Genomic DNA, 15,683 nt, shown 5'->3' on the forward strand with positions numbered 1-15,683 from the left:
ACGTTAGCAGGCTAGCATTTTAAACACATTTATCAGGCACCCGACTCAGAAGGATACATTTGGTACTTGGCACATGCTACCGTTAGCATTTTAGCATGCTATATTTTTCTTTAACCTATTTTTGCGGGTATACACCTTAGTGTCATATACTTATGTCTATCACTAATGCTAACTGTAAGCATGTTATTGTTAGCATGTTAACAAAGTACCGTTAGCCTATTTTGCTTAAATGTTTTGTTACTTGTCGCTATCCGGCCAGGGTACTAACTGTTAGCATTTCAGTTTGGCTTTGGCTCTTCAGCATCCACACAAAATTTCGACCAAAATTTTATTTTCTAGCATTTTAGCATGCTAACATTAGCATGCTAGATTTTTTTTAGCTATTTTTGCAGGTATACACCTGAGTGTCATATATTTATGTCTATCACTAATGCTAACTGTAAGCGTGTTATTGTTAACATGTTAGCACAGTACCGTTAGCCTATTCTGCTTTTTTTTTTTTTTTACTTGACGCTATCTGGCCAGCGTGCTAACTGTTTAGCTAAAAAAAAATGTAGCATGCTAATGTTAGCATGCTACATTTTAGAGGAAAAAAATGTAGCTTTTTTGGGGGCTATTTTTAAGCCAATTTTACAGCATGTAAGCAAAGCACAGTTAGCCTATTCTGCTTATATTTTTTGTTACTTGACGCTATCTGGCCAGCGTGCTAACTGTTTAGGTAAAAAAAAATGTAGCATGCTAATGTTAGCATGCTACATTTTAGAAAAAAAAAAATGTAGCTTTTTTGGGGGGCTATTTTTAAGCCAATTTTACAGCATGTTAGCAAAGCACCGTTAGCCTATTCTGCTTATATTTTTTGTTATTTGACGCTATCTGGCCAGCGTGCTAACTGTTAGCACTTCAGTTCGGCTTTGGCTCTTCAGCGTTCACACAAAATTTGTCCCAAAATTTAATTTTCTAGCATTTTAGCATGCTAACATTAGCGTGCTAGAAATTTTTTTTAGCTTTTTTGGGGGGCTATTTTTTAAGACAATTTTACAGCATGTTAGCAAAGCACCGTTAGCCTATTCTGTTTATATTTTTTGTTACTTGACGCTATCTGGCCAGCGTGCTAACTGTTAGCACTTCAGTTCAGTTTTGGCTCTTCAGCATTCACACAAAATTTGTCCCAAAATTAAATTTTCTAGTATTTTAGCATGCTAACATTAGCGTGCTTAAAAAAAAATTTAGCTCTTTTTTTTTTTAGCTTTTTTGGGGGGCTATTTTTTAAGCCAATTTTACAGCATATCTGGCCAGCGTGCTAACTGTTAGCACTTCAGTTCGACTTTGGCTCTTCAGCGTTCACACAAAGTTTGCCAAAATTTAATTTTCTACCATTTTAGCATGCTAACATTAGCATGCTAGATTATTTTTTTTAGCTATTTTTGTACCAAAATGTTATTTTCTAGTTTATTTAAAAACAATCTACTGGTTTAGAAGGTGAAAACGACCAAAATGGCCCCCGCATCTTTTGATGTTTCAGTCTGTGGCCCCTCAGTGGAAATTAGTTTTCACATAAGTGCGCTCGCAGTCCCTGACCTCTGACCTCTGACCCTGACGTGGCGCAGGGCTGCTGGTGCTGCGAGACCTGGGAATGGAGGTGGGACGCTACGTGGCCTCGGAGGTGTGCGAGGACTCCATCACGGTGGGCATCGTCCGCCATCAAGGCCGCATCATGTACGTGGGCGACGTGAGGACGGTGACACGCAAACACGTGAGTGCACTTCCCTAAAAGGCAAGACCAAAGAGTCTGAATGTTCCTGGAAGCATTTCTCTTGTGACCCCCTGCAGATACAAGAGTGGGGTCCTTTTGACCTTGTGATCGGAGGAAGTCCTTGCAATGACCTCTCTATCGTCAACCCTGCCAGGAAAGGCCTTTATGGTGGGTTTCTACCTTCTACAAAACCAGTGAAGTCGGCATGTTGTGTAAATGGTCTTGCTGAAATAAGCAGGGGCGTCCATGATAACATGGCTTAGATGGCAACATGTTGAAATGTGGACTCGTCAGACCACAGAACACTTTCCCACTTTGCATCAGTCCATCTTAGATGAGCTCAGGCCCAGCACTACACTTAGACAAACTTGAATGATCCACAAGGGAATTTACTTTTTTTTTTTTTTTTTTTTTACACTTCGACAAACTTTAATGATCCAAAGGAGAATGAAAAAAATATATATATTTATTTTTTTTGGGTTTTTTTACACTTAGACAAACTTTAATGATCCACAAGGGAATTTAAATTTAATTTTTTGTTATTATTTATTTTATTTTTTTTACACTTCGACAAACTTTAATGATCCACAAAAGAATGAAAAAAAATTTTTTTTTTATTTTTTTTATTTTTTTTTTACACTTAGACAAACTTTAATGATCCACAAGGGAATTTAAATTGTATTTTTTTATTATTATTATTTTTTTTTTTTACACTTAGACAAACTTTAATGATCCACAAGGGAATTTAAAGTTACATTTTTTTTTTAAATTTTTTTTTTTGTTTTACACTTAGACAAACTTTAATGATCCACAAGGGAATTTATTTATTTATTTATTTTTTTGTACACTTCGACAAACTTTAATGATCCAAAGGAGAATGAAAAAAATATATTTTTTTTTTTTGTTGTTTTTTTTACACTTAGACAAACTTTAATGATCCACAAGGGAATTTAAAAATTGTTTATTTTTTTTTAATTGTTTTTTTTTTTTACACTTAGACAAACTTTAATGATCCACAAGGGAATTTAATTTTTTTTTTTTTTTTTTTTTTACACTTAGACAAACTTTAATGATCCACAAGGGAATTTAAAGTTTAATTTTTATTATTATAATTTTTTTTTTACACTTAGACAAACTTTAATGATCCACAAGGGAATTTACTTTTTTTTTTTTTTTTTTTTTACACTTCGACAAACTTTAATGATCCAAAGGAGAATGAAAAAAATATATATATTTATTTTTTTTGTTTTTTTTTACACTTAGACAAACTTTAATGATCCACAAGAGAATGAAAAAATATATATATTTATTTTATTTGGTTTTTTTACACTTAGACAAACTTTAATGATCCACAAGGGAATTTAAAAAAAAAATTTTTTTTTATTATTCTTTTTTTTTTTTACACTTAGACAAACTTTAATGATCCACAAGGGAATTTAAAATTTTTTTTTTTTTTAAATGATTATTAATTTTTTTTACACTTCGACAAACTTTAATGATCCACAAGAGAATGAAAAAATATATATATTTATTTAATTTGTTTTTTTTAACACTTAGACAAACTTTAATGATCCACAAGGGAATTTAAAATTAATTTTTTTTTTTATTATTATTATTTTTTTTTACACTTAAACAAACTTTAGTGATCCACAAGGGAATTTAAATTTAAATTTTTTTATTTTTTTACACTTCGACAAACTTTAATGATCCGAAAGGGAATTTAAAATGTAATTTAATTTTTTATTAGAAATGTGAAAAAAGTATATAATTGTGTATGTTCTGCATGTAAAATGACACTGTTTAATATCTCAGCTGACTACGTGCTGCACATGTGTGTGTGTGTGTGTGGGGGGGGGGGGGGGGGGGGGGGGAGAAGAACACATTTGAATGTTTCAGGTTAAAAGTCCGTTAATATTTTCCTACTAAAGGAATAAATGTTTTGCTCTGTCTCATTTTCAATACAACGCAACTGTAAAAAAAATATTCATAACATCGGAGGCTAGCAATTTGTGTTTTGTGGTAGTGTGCATACAATAATGCTTCATAAAACTTGCTGAATTGTAAAGTTATAAAAAAAAAAGAAGAAAAAAAGGATTATATTTTCTAATTTCTCTTTTTTACACTTAGACAAACTTTAATGATCCACAAGGGAATTTAAAGTTTAATTATTATTTTTTTAATTATTATTTTTATTACACTTAGACAAACTTGAATGATCCACAAGGGAATTTACTTTTTTTTTTTTTTTTACACTTCGACAAACTTTAATGATCCACAAGAGAATGAAAAAATATATATATTTATTTCTTTTGGGTTTTTTTACACTTAGACAAACTTTAATGATCCACAAGAGAATGAAAAAATATATATATTTATTTTATTAGTTTTTTTTTACACTTAGACAAACTTTAATGATCCACAAGGGAATTTAACATTTAATTTTTTTATTTTTATTTTTAATTTTTTTTACACCTAGACAAACTTTAATGATCCACAAGGGAATTTAAATGTAATGTTTTTTTAATTATTATTATTATTTTTTTACACTTAGACAAACTTTGTAGATCCACAAGGGAATTTAAAGTTTATTATTTATTTTTTTAAATTATTTTTTTTTACACTTAGACAAACTTTAATCATCTACAAGAGAATGAAAAAATATATTTATTTATTTATAAAAAAAATGTTTACACTTCGACAAACTTTAATGATCCACAAGAGAATGAAAAAATATATTTATTTATTTATAAAAAAAATTTTTACACTTCGACAAACTTTAATGATCCACAAGAGAATAAAAAAATCTATATATTTATTTTATTTGGGTTTTTTTACACTTCGACAAACTTTAATGATCCACAAGGGAATTTAATTGTTGTTTTTTTTAATTGTTTTTTTTTTACACTTAGACAAACTTTAATGATCCACAGGGAATTTAAATTAAATTTTTTTATTATTTTTTATTTTTTTTACACTTAGACAAACTTGAATGATCCACAAGGAATTTACTTTTCTTTTTTTTTTTTTTACACTTCGACAAACTTTAATCATCCACAAGAGAATGAAAAAATATATTTATTTATTTATAAAAAAATTTTTTACACTTCGACAAACTTTAATGGTCCACAAAGGAATTTAAAATGTAATTTTTTTTTTTATTATTATTTTTTTTACACTTAGACAAACTTTAATGATCCCCAAGGGGATTTAAAAATATTTTTTTATTACTATTATATTTTTTTTTTACACTTAGACAATATTTAATGATCCACAAGGGAATTTAATTGTTTTTATTTTATTTTTATTTTTTACACTTGGACAAACTTTAATGATCCACAAGGGAATTTAAAGTTAAATTTTTTTTATTATTATTAATTTTTTTTACACTTAGACAAACTTGAATGATCCACAAGGGAATTTCCTTTTTTTTTTTTTTTTTTTACACTTCGACAAACTTTAATGATCCACAAGAGAATGAAAAAAATATATATATATTTTTTTGTTTGTTTTTTTTACACTTAGACAAACTTTAATGATCCACAGGGGAATTTAAAATGTAATTATTTTTTTATTATTCTTATTTTTTTTTACACTTAGACAAACTTTAATGATCCACAGGGGGATTTAAATTTAATTTTTTATTATTATTATTATTATTTTTTTTTACACTTAGACAAACTTTAATGATCCACAAGGGAATTTAAATTTAATTTTGTTTTATTATTATTATTTTTTATTTTTTTTACACTTCGACAAACTTTAATGATCCACAAGAGAATGAAAAAAAAATATATATTTATTTTTTTATTTATTTTTTACACTTCGACAAACTTTAATGATCCACAAGAGAATGAAAAAATATATTTATTTATTTTTTTGTTTTTTTTACACTTAGACAAACTTTAATGATCCACAAGGGAATTTAAAATTTAATTATTTTTTTTTTATTATTTTTTTTTTTACACTTAGACAAACTTTAATGATCCTCAAGGGGATTTAAATTTATTTATTTTATTTTATTTATTTTTTATTTTTTTTACACTTAGACAATATTTAATGATCCACAAGGGAATTTAATTTTTTTTTTTAATTTTTTTTTTTTTACACTTGGACAAACTTGAATGATCCACAAGAGAATGAAAAAATATATTTATTTATTTATTTATTTATTTTTTTACACTTAGACAAACTTTAATGATCCACAAGGGGATTTAAAATTTAATTTAATTTTTTAATTTTTTTAATTTTTACACTTAGACTAACTTTAATCATCCCCAAGGGGATTTAATTTTTTTTATTTATTATTATTATTTTTTAAATTTTTTACACTTGTACAAACTTGAATGATCCACAAGGGAAATAGTTGCAAAAGCCCCAGGGCCACACTTTGGACTGTCCTGGTCTACATGAGGTTCTCCTCCTTGTCCCCCCAGAGGGAACCGGGCGCCTGTTCTTTGAGTTCTACAGACTGCTGCACGAGGCTCGGCCCAAGACGGGTGAAGAGCGACCTTTCTTCTGGCTCTTTGAGAACGTGGTGGCCATGGGTGTCAGTGACAAGAGGGACATATCCCGCTTTCTAGAGGTCAGACCCTACACTTTGTTTACTTTTATTTCATGTTAGAGATGTTGAAGTGTGATGAGTATTTCTTAATCATCACACACTTGACATATATTACTGAAGTCAGAATTAACAAACCATTATTTGGGACTATCCTTATTGTTTGCAGAGTCCTATAACTTGATACTTGCCACATGCTACTAGTTAGCATTCTAGCATGTTGATATTAGCGTGCTAACTTTTTAAGCCAATTTTGCAGCCGAACACAGAGTCCTATAACTTAGTACTTGCCACATGCTACTCATTAGCATGCTAGCATGTTAACATGAACGTGCTAACTTTTTTTAGCCAATTTTGCAGCTGAACACAGAGTCCTATAACTTGTTGCTTGACACATGCTAACTGCTAGCATGCTATTATTAAAATGCTAACATGCTAACACGAACGTGCTAACTTTTTTAGCCAATTTTGCAGCCGAACACAGAGTCCTCAAACCTGGTACTTGCCACATGCTACTTGTTAGCACTGTAATATTAGCGTGCTAGCTTTTTAAGCCAATTTTGCAGCCGAACACAGAGTCCTATAACTTGTTGCTTGACACATGCTAACTGCTAGCATGCTATTATCAAAATGCTAACATGCTAACACGAACGTGCTAACTTTTTTAGCCAATTTTGCAGCCGAACACAGAGTCCTACAACTTGTTGCTTGACACATGCTAACATGCTATTATTAAAATGCTAACACGAACGTGCTAACTTTTTTATCCAATTTTGCAGCCAAACACAGAGTCCTCAAACCTCGTACTTGCCACATGCTACTTGTTAGCACTGTAATATTAGCGTGCTAGCTTTTTAAGCCAATTTTGCAGCCGAACACAGAGTCCTATAACTTGTTGCTTGACACATGCTAACTGCTAGCATGCTATTTTTAAAATGCTAACATGCTAACACAAACGTGCTAACTTTTTTTAGCCAACTTTGCAGCCGAACACAGAGTCCTACAACTTGTTGCTTGACACATGCTAACTGCTAACATGCTATTATTAAAATGCTAACATGCTAACACGAACATGCTAACTTTTTTAGCCAACTTTGCAGCCGAACACAGAGTCCTACAACTTGTTGCTTGACACATGCTAACTGCTAGCATGCTATTTTTAAAATGCTAACACGAACGTGCTAACATTTTTAGCCAATTTTGCAGCCGCATAGTCCTCAAACCTGGTACTTGCCACATGCTACTTGTTAGCACTGTAATATTAGCGTGCTAGCTTTTTAGGCCAATTTTGCAGCCGAACACAGAGTCCTCAAACCTGGTACTTGCCACATGCTACTTGTTAGCACTGTAATATTAGCGTGCTAGCTTTTTAAGCCAATTTTGCAGCCGAACACAGAGTCCTATAACTTGTTGCTTGACACGTGCTAACTGCTAGCATGCTATTATCAAAATGCTAACATGCTAACACGAACGTGCTAACTTTTTTTAGCCAACTTTGCAGCCGAACACAGAGTCCTACAACTTGTTGCTTGACACATGCTAACTGCTAGCATGCTATTATTAAAATGCTAACATGCTAACACGAACGTGCTAACTTTTTAAGCCAACTTTGCAGCCGAACACAGAGTCCTACAACTTGTTGCTTGACACATGCTAACTGCTAACATGCTATTATTAAAATGCTAACACGAACATGCTAACTTTTTTAGCCAATTTTGCAGCCGAACACAGAGTCCTCAAACCTGGTACTTGCCACATGCTACTTGTTAGCACTGTAATATTAGCGTGCTAGCTTTTTAAGCCAATTTTGCAGCCGAACACAGAGTCCTATAACTTGTTGCTTGACACATGCTAACATGCTAGGTTGTTAGCATGAAAGCGCAAACTCTTTTAGTCGAACACCCCAGTTTCACATTACTTGGTAATCAACACATGCTAACTGTTAACATGTTAACGTTAGCATGCTCAAGGCAATTGTGTTGAAAAATTATGAGCCTCAAAACGTTGCCATTTTTGCCATAAATTTCTGCAAAATTCCTACGACAATCCCTAAAAAAGTCGTGAACTCCCGACTGGAACATGAACATGAACATGAACGCACACCTGTGACTTTGTACAGTGACCCAGCCACGCCCCCTTGTGGCCACGGACTTAGAAATATTGAGTTAAAATGATCAGCTAGCATCTTACTGTATTTATGTGTTGTGTTTTGGCCAGTGCAACCCGGTGATGATCGACGCCAAGGACGTGTCGGCCGCTCACCGCGCTCGCTACTTCTGGGGTAATCTCCCCGGCATGAACAGGTGGGTGACGTCAACGTTAGCGGAGTCTTGTTGCTAATTAGCTAAGTTTGCAGAGTCAGCGGACAGAATGTTAAAGACTATTCAAGTTATTGATGGTGACAACGTTTTGTTAACTTACCACCAACTGCTGTCTGATAGAGGGGTGTCAAACATATGGCGATGCGCACCCTGAACTCCATTGTAAAAATGTGTTTTTCTACATTTTATTTTATGCTTAAATCTACCATGTTGACATTGGTTAAGTTTGTGGTTGTTACCTTTAATTTTTTTTATTTTGTTACCTTTTTTCTTTTTTTTAATTTTCTTAATTTCTTGTTTGTTCTATTTTATTTTATGCTTAAATCTACCATGTTGACATTGGTTAAGTTTGTGGTTGTTACCTTTAATTTTTTTATTTTGTTACCTTTTATTTTTTTTAATTTTCTTAATTTCTTGTTTGTTCTATTTTATTTTATGCTTAAATCTACCATGTTGACATTGGTTGAGTTTGTGGTTGTTACCTTTAATTTTTTTATTTTGTTACCTTTTATTTTTTTAAATTTTCTTAATTTCTTAATTTCTTGTTTGTTCTATTTTATTTTATGCTTAAATCTACTATGTTGACATTGGTTAAGTTTGTAGTTTTTACCTTAAATTTTTTAATTTTGTTACCTTTTTTTTAAAATTTCTTAATTTCTTGTTTGTTCTGTTCTATTTTATGCTTAAATCTACCATGTTGACATTGGTTAAGTTTGTGGTTGTTACCTTTAATTTTTTTATTATGTTACCTTATTTTATTTTTAATTTTCTTAATTTCTTAATTTCTTGTTTGTTCTATTTTATTTTATGCTTAAATCTACCATGTTAACATTGGTTACGTTTGTGGTTGTTACCTTTAATTTTTTTATTTTGTTACCTTAAATTTTTTTTAATTTCCTTAATTTCTTAATTACTTGTTTGTTCTATTTTACTTTATGCTTAAATCTACCATGTTGACATTGGTTAAATTTGTAGTTGTTACCTTTAATTTTTTTTATTTTGTTACCTTTTTTTTATTTCAATTTTCTTAATTTCTTGTTTGTTCTATTTTATTTTATGCTTAAATCTACCATGTTGACATTGGTTAAGTTTGTGGTTGTTACCTTTAATTTTTTAATCATGTTACCTTATTTTATTTTTTAATTTTCTTAATTTCTTGTTTGTTCTATTTTATTTTATGCTTAAATCTACCATGTTGACATTGGTTAAGTTTGTGGTTGTTACCTTTTTTTTTTTTGTTACCTTTTTTTATTATTTTCTTAATTTCTTGTTTGTTCTATTTTATTTTATGCTTAAATCTACCATGTTGACATTGGTTAAGTTTGTAGTTGTTACCTTTAATTTTTTTATTTTGTTACCTTTTTTTTTTTTTTAAATTTTCTTAATTTCTTTATTTCTTGTTTGTTCTATTTTATTTCATGCTTAAATCTACCATGTTGACATTGGTTCAGTTTGTGGTTGTTACCTTTAATTTTTTATTTTGTTACCTTTTTTTAAAAAAAATTCTTAATTTCTTGTTTGTTCTATTTTATTTTATGCTTAAATCTACCATGTTGACATTGGTTAAGTTTGTAGTTGTTACCTTTAATTTTTTTATTTTGTTACCTTTTATTTTTTAATTTTTTTTCTTAATTTCTTGTTTGTTCTATTTTATTTTATGCTTAAATCTACCATGTTGACATTGGTTAAGTTTGTAGTTGTTACCTTTAATTTTTTAAATTTTGTTACCTTTTTAAATTTTCTTAATTTCTTTATTTCTTGTTTGTTCTATTTTATTTCATGCTTAAATCTACCATGTTGACATTGGTTAAGTTTGTAGTTGTTACCTTTAATTTTTTATTTTGTTACCTTTTTTTTATTTAATTTTCTTAATTTCTTGTTTGTTCTATTTTATTTTATGCTTAAATCTACTATGTTGACATTGGTTAAGTTTGTGGTTCTTACCTTTAATTTTTGTATTTTGTTACCTTTTTTTAAATTTTCTTAATTTCTTGTTTGTTCTATTTTATTTTATGCTTAAATCTACCATGTTGACATTGGTTACGTTTGTGGTTGTTACCTTTAATTTTTTTTATTTTGTTACCTTTTATTTTTTTTAATTTTCTTAATTTCTTGTTTGTTCTATTTTATTTTATGCTTAAATCTACCATGTTGACATTGGTTCAGTTTGTAGTTGTTACCTTTAATTTTTTTATTTTGTTACCCTTTTTTTTTTTCTTCTTAATTTCTTGTTTGTTCTATTTTATTTTATGCTTAAATCTACCATGTCGACATTGGTTCAGTTTGTAGTTACCTTTAATTAAATTTTTTTATTTTATTTTGTTTTGCTCATCTTTTGCTGTTAGCCATTTTGTGCACGTACGAAAACCCATCCATTTTCTACCGCTTGTCCCGAAGTAGAGTTTTAACTTGCACTTACAGATGTAGCGAGCGACTGTAGTTACTGACAGTGGTTTTTCTGAAGTGTTTCTGAGCCCATGTGGTGATATCCTTTACACACAAAGTCCAAATGATCTAATATTGGGCAAAAAAAACAAAAACAAAGTTTAGCAGTTTACCAGCTAAGTGTTTGTCTGCAGGCCTCTGACGGCCATGTGCAGTGACAGGTTGGACCTGCAGGACTGTTTGGAACACGGGAGAACCGCTAAGGTGAGCACCGCATGCTAGCATCACAGCTGCTAGCATCACAGCTGCTAGCATCACAGCTGCTAGCATCACAGCTGCTAGCATCACAGCTGCTAGCATCACAGCTGGTAGCGTCCTGCGTGGATGTCTCATGAGGGTTTTGTGTCCTGTACTAGTTTGACAAGGTGAGGACCATCACCACCAGGTCCAACTCTGTCAAGCAGGGTAAGGACCAGCACTTCCCTGTCTTCATGAACGACAAGGAGGACATCTTGTGGTGCACCGAGATGGAGAGGTAGCATCTTTTTACACCGTGCTGGGTTAGCAACGTAGCATAGCTGAGTGGGCTACATGCTAACATTACATTTTAACAACACTAGCATAACTATGTGAGCTACATGCTAACAATACTTTTTAACATCATGCTGGGTTAGCAACACTAGCATAGCTATGTGAGCTACATGCTAACATTACATTTTAACATCATGCTAGGTTAGCAACGTAGCATAACTATGTGAGCTACATGCTAACATTACATTTTAACATCATGCTGGGTTAGCAACACTAGCATAACTATGTGAGCTACATGCTAACATTACATTTTAACATCATGCTAGGTTAGCAACGTAGCATAACTATGTGAGCTACATGCTAACATTACATTTTAACATCATGCTGGGTTAGCAACACTAGCATAACTATGTGAGCTGCATGCTAACAATGAATTATAGCGTCAGGTTAGCAACACTAACATCGCCATGTGAGCTACATGCTAACATTACATTTTAACATCATGCTAGGTTAGCAACACTAGCATAACTATGTGAGCTACATGCTAACATTACATTTTAACATCATGCTAGGTTAGCAACACTAGCATAACTATGTGAGCTACATGCTAACAATACATTTTAACATCATGCTGGGTTAGCAACACTAGCATAACTATGTGAGCTACATGCTAACAATACTTTTTAACATCATGCTAGGTTAGCAACACTAGCATAACTATATTAGCTACATGCTAACAATACATTTGAACATCATGCTGGGTTAGCAACACTAGTATAACTATGTGAGCTACATGCTAACATTACATTTTAACATCATGCTGGGTTAGCAACACTAGCATAACTATGTGAGCTACATGCTAACAATACATTTTAACATCATGCTCGGTTAGCAACACTAGCATAACTATGTGAGCTACATGCTAACATTACATTTTAACATCATGCTAGGTTAGCAACGTAGCATAGCTATGTGAGCTACATGCTAACATTACATTTTAACATCATGCTAGATTAGCAACGTAGCATAACTATGTGAGCTACATGCTAACAATGAATTATAGCGTCAGGTTAGCAACACTAACATCGCCATGTGAGCTACATGCTAACATTACATTTTAACATCATGCTGGGTTAGCAACACTAGCATAACTATGTGAGCTACATGCTAACATTACATTTTAACATCATGCTAGGTTAGCAACGTAGCATAACTATGTGAGCTACATGCTAACAATGAATTTTAGCGTCAGGTTAGCAACACTAACATCGCCATGTGAGCTACATGCTAACATTACATTTTAACATCATGCTGGGTTAGCAACACTAGCATAACTATGTGAGCTACATGCTAACAATTAATTTTAGCGTCAGGTTAGCAACACTAACATCGCCATGTGAGCTACATGCTAACATTACATTTTAACATCATGCTGGGTTAGCAACACTAGCATAACTATGTGAGCTACATGCTAACAATAAATTTTAGCGTCAGGTTAGCAACACTAACATCGCCATGTGAGCTACATGCTAACATTACATTTTAACATCATGCTAGGTTAGCAACACTAGCATAACTATGTAATCGACATACATGTTAGCATCATGCTAGGTTAGTATATTCACTGAAGACAAAAACAAGGTGATCTCAGTAACTGAGTGACTATTTGAAGACGTGTAGAGAAGCCCATATTTTCTCTGCCCACCAGGGTGTTTGGCTTCCCAGTCCACTACACGGACGTGTCCAACATGAGCAGGCTGGCCCGCCAGAGACTGCTGGGTCGCTCCTGGAGTGTTCCTGTCATCAGACACCTCTTTGCTCCACTCAAAGATTACTTTGCCTGCCTGTGAGCAACACGAGTGCTCACTCGCACACTTTTTTACTTTTCCTTCTTCTATGAACTTCAACTGTAAGTGGAGTCCACTCTATTTAATGTTGTTGTGACTCGGCCTTCTTCTCCTGCGTCGCAAGGCACACAACAGCGGATCACAAATACCTCTTTGCTCACTGGTAGTACACAAGGTGAAGCTAATAGCACGGTGCTAGTAGTACTACTGTAACACCACGGTGCTGATGACATCATCCACACTCAGCTCTTGGGCCTTTCCCACTGGTGCTCTTGAACCTCTCACTTGAAGATAACATCGACTTTTTGCGCATGCTAACTGTTAGCATGCTAACGGTTTTACGCTGACTGTTAGCATGTCGACGTTAGCTAAATGTTGGCGTGCTAACAACAGCTAGCTGTGTGTGACATTTACTGTTTTATGTTACGCATGCTGACTGTTAGCTAAATGTTAGCGTGCTAACCACAGCTAGCTGTGTGTGACATTTACTCTTTTATGTTACGCATGCTAACTGTTAGCCAAATGTTAGCGTGCTAACAACAGCTAGCTGTGTGTGACATTTACTGTTTTATGTTACGCATGCTAACTGTTAGCTAAATGTTAGCGTGCTAGCAACAGCTAGCTGTGTGTGACATTTACTGTTTTATGTTACGCATGCTAACTGTTAGCTAAATGTTAGCGTGCTAGCAACAGCTAGCTGTGTGTGACATTTACTGTTTTATGTTACGCATGCTAACTGTTAGCTAAATGTTAGCGTGCTAACCACAGCTAGCTGTGTGTGACATTTACTGTTTTATGTTACGCATGCTAACTGTTAGCTAAATGTTAGCGTGCTAGCAACAGCTAGCTGTGTGTGACATTTACTGTTTTATGCTACGCATGCTAACTGTTAGCTAAATGTTAGCATGCTAACTGCAGCTAACTTTGTGTCACATTCACTGTTTTACGTTATGCACGCTAACTGTTAGCATGTCGACGTTAGATAAATGTTAGCATGCCAACGACAGTGTGTGACATTTACTCTTTTACGTTGCACACGCTAACTGTTAGCATGTCAATGTTAGCGTGCTAACGACAGCTATCTGTGTGTGGAATGTACTGTTTCACACTACGCACGCTAACTGTTAGCATGTTGACGTTAGCTAAATGTTAGCGTGCCAACGACAGTGTGACGTTTACTGTTTTACGTTGCACACGCTAACTGTTAGCTGTCGTTAGCACGCTAACATTGACATGCTAACTGTGTGACATTTGTTGTTTCACGTTCAAATGCTAACTGTTAGCGTGTCGACGTTAGCTAAATGTTAGCATGCTAACAACAGTGTGTGACTTTTACTGTTTTACGTTACGCACGCTAACTGTTAGCATGTTGATGTTAGCTAAATGTTAGTGTGCTAACAACAGCTAGCTGTGTGTGACATTTACTGTTTTATGTTACGCATGCTAACTGTTAGCCAAATGTTAGCGTGCTAACCACAGCTAGCTGTGTGTGACATTTACTGTTTTATGCTACGCATGCTAACTGTTAGCTAAATGTTAGCATGCTAACTGCAGCTAACTTTGTGTCACATTCACTGCTTTACGTTATGCACGCTAACTGATAGCATGCCAATGTTAGCTAAATGTTAGCGTGCTAACGACAGCTAACTGCGTGTGACATTTACTGTTTCACGTTACGCACGCGAACTGTTAGCATGTCAACGTTCGATAAATGTTAGCATGCCAACGACAGTGTGTGACATTTACTCTTTGACGTTGCACACGCTAACTGTTAGCATGTCAATGTTAGCGTGCTAACGACAGCCAACTGTGTGTGAAATGTACTGTTTCACGCTACGCACGCTAACTGTTAGCATGTTGACGTTAGCTAAATGTTAGCGTGCCAACGACAGTGTGTGACTTTTACTGTTTTACGTTGCACACGCCAACTGTTAGCATGTCAACTTTAGCGTGCTAACGACAGCCAACTGTGTGTGACATTTGTTGTTTCACGTTCAAATGCTAACTGTTAGCGTGTCGACGTTAGCTAAATGTTAGCATGCTAACAACAGTGTGTGACTTTTACTGTTTTACGTTACGCACGCTAACTGTTAGCATGTTGATGTTAGCTAAATGTTAGTGTGCTAACAACAGCTAGCTGTGTGTGACATTTACTGTTTTATGTTACGCATGCTAACTGTTAGCCAAATGTTAGCGTGCTAACCACAGCTAGCTGTGTGTGACATTTACTGTTTTATGCTACGCATGCTAACTGTTAGCTAAATGTTAGCATGCTAACTGCAGCTAAC

At 33.4% G+C, this 15,683-nt stretch overlaps 1 protein-coding gene across 2 annotated transcripts in view; it reads left to right on the top strand.

The window, feature by feature from the left end:
- dnmt3ab (DNA (cytosine-5-)-methyltransferase 3 alpha b) overlaps positions 1 to 13,811 on the top strand; it is a 74,600-nt gene extending 60,789 nt beyond the window's left edge. For both annotated transcript variants that reach the window (XM_062043150.1, XM_062043151.1), the window contains 7 exons: positions 1,608 to 1,753; positions 1,831 to 1,921; positions 6,187 to 6,335; positions 8,529 to 8,614; positions 11,212 to 11,281; positions 11,434 to 11,552; positions 13,257 to 13,811. In XM_062043150.1, coding sequence (XP_061899134.1) covers positions 1,608 to 1,753; positions 1,831 to 1,921; positions 6,187 to 6,335; positions 8,529 to 8,614; positions 11,212 to 11,281; positions 11,434 to 11,552; positions 13,257 to 13,398 — 803 coding nt within the window. In that variant the 3' untranslated portion in view covers positions 13,399 to 13,811. The remainder of the gene's footprint in view (positions 1 to 1,607; positions 1,754 to 1,830; positions 1,922 to 6,186; positions 6,336 to 8,528; positions 8,615 to 11,211; positions 11,282 to 11,433; positions 11,553 to 13,256) is intronic.
- The last annotated feature ends 1,872 nt before the right edge of the window (positions 13,812 to 15,683 follow it).

The sequence above is a fragment of the Entelurus aequoreus genome, linkage group LG03, assembly GCF_033978785.1.
Source record: "Entelurus aequoreus isolate RoL-2023_Sb linkage group LG03, RoL_Eaeq_v1.1, whole genome shotgun sequence".
Lineage (NCBI taxonomy): Eukaryota > Metazoa > Chordata > Actinopteri > Syngnathiformes > Syngnathidae > Entelurus > Entelurus aequoreus.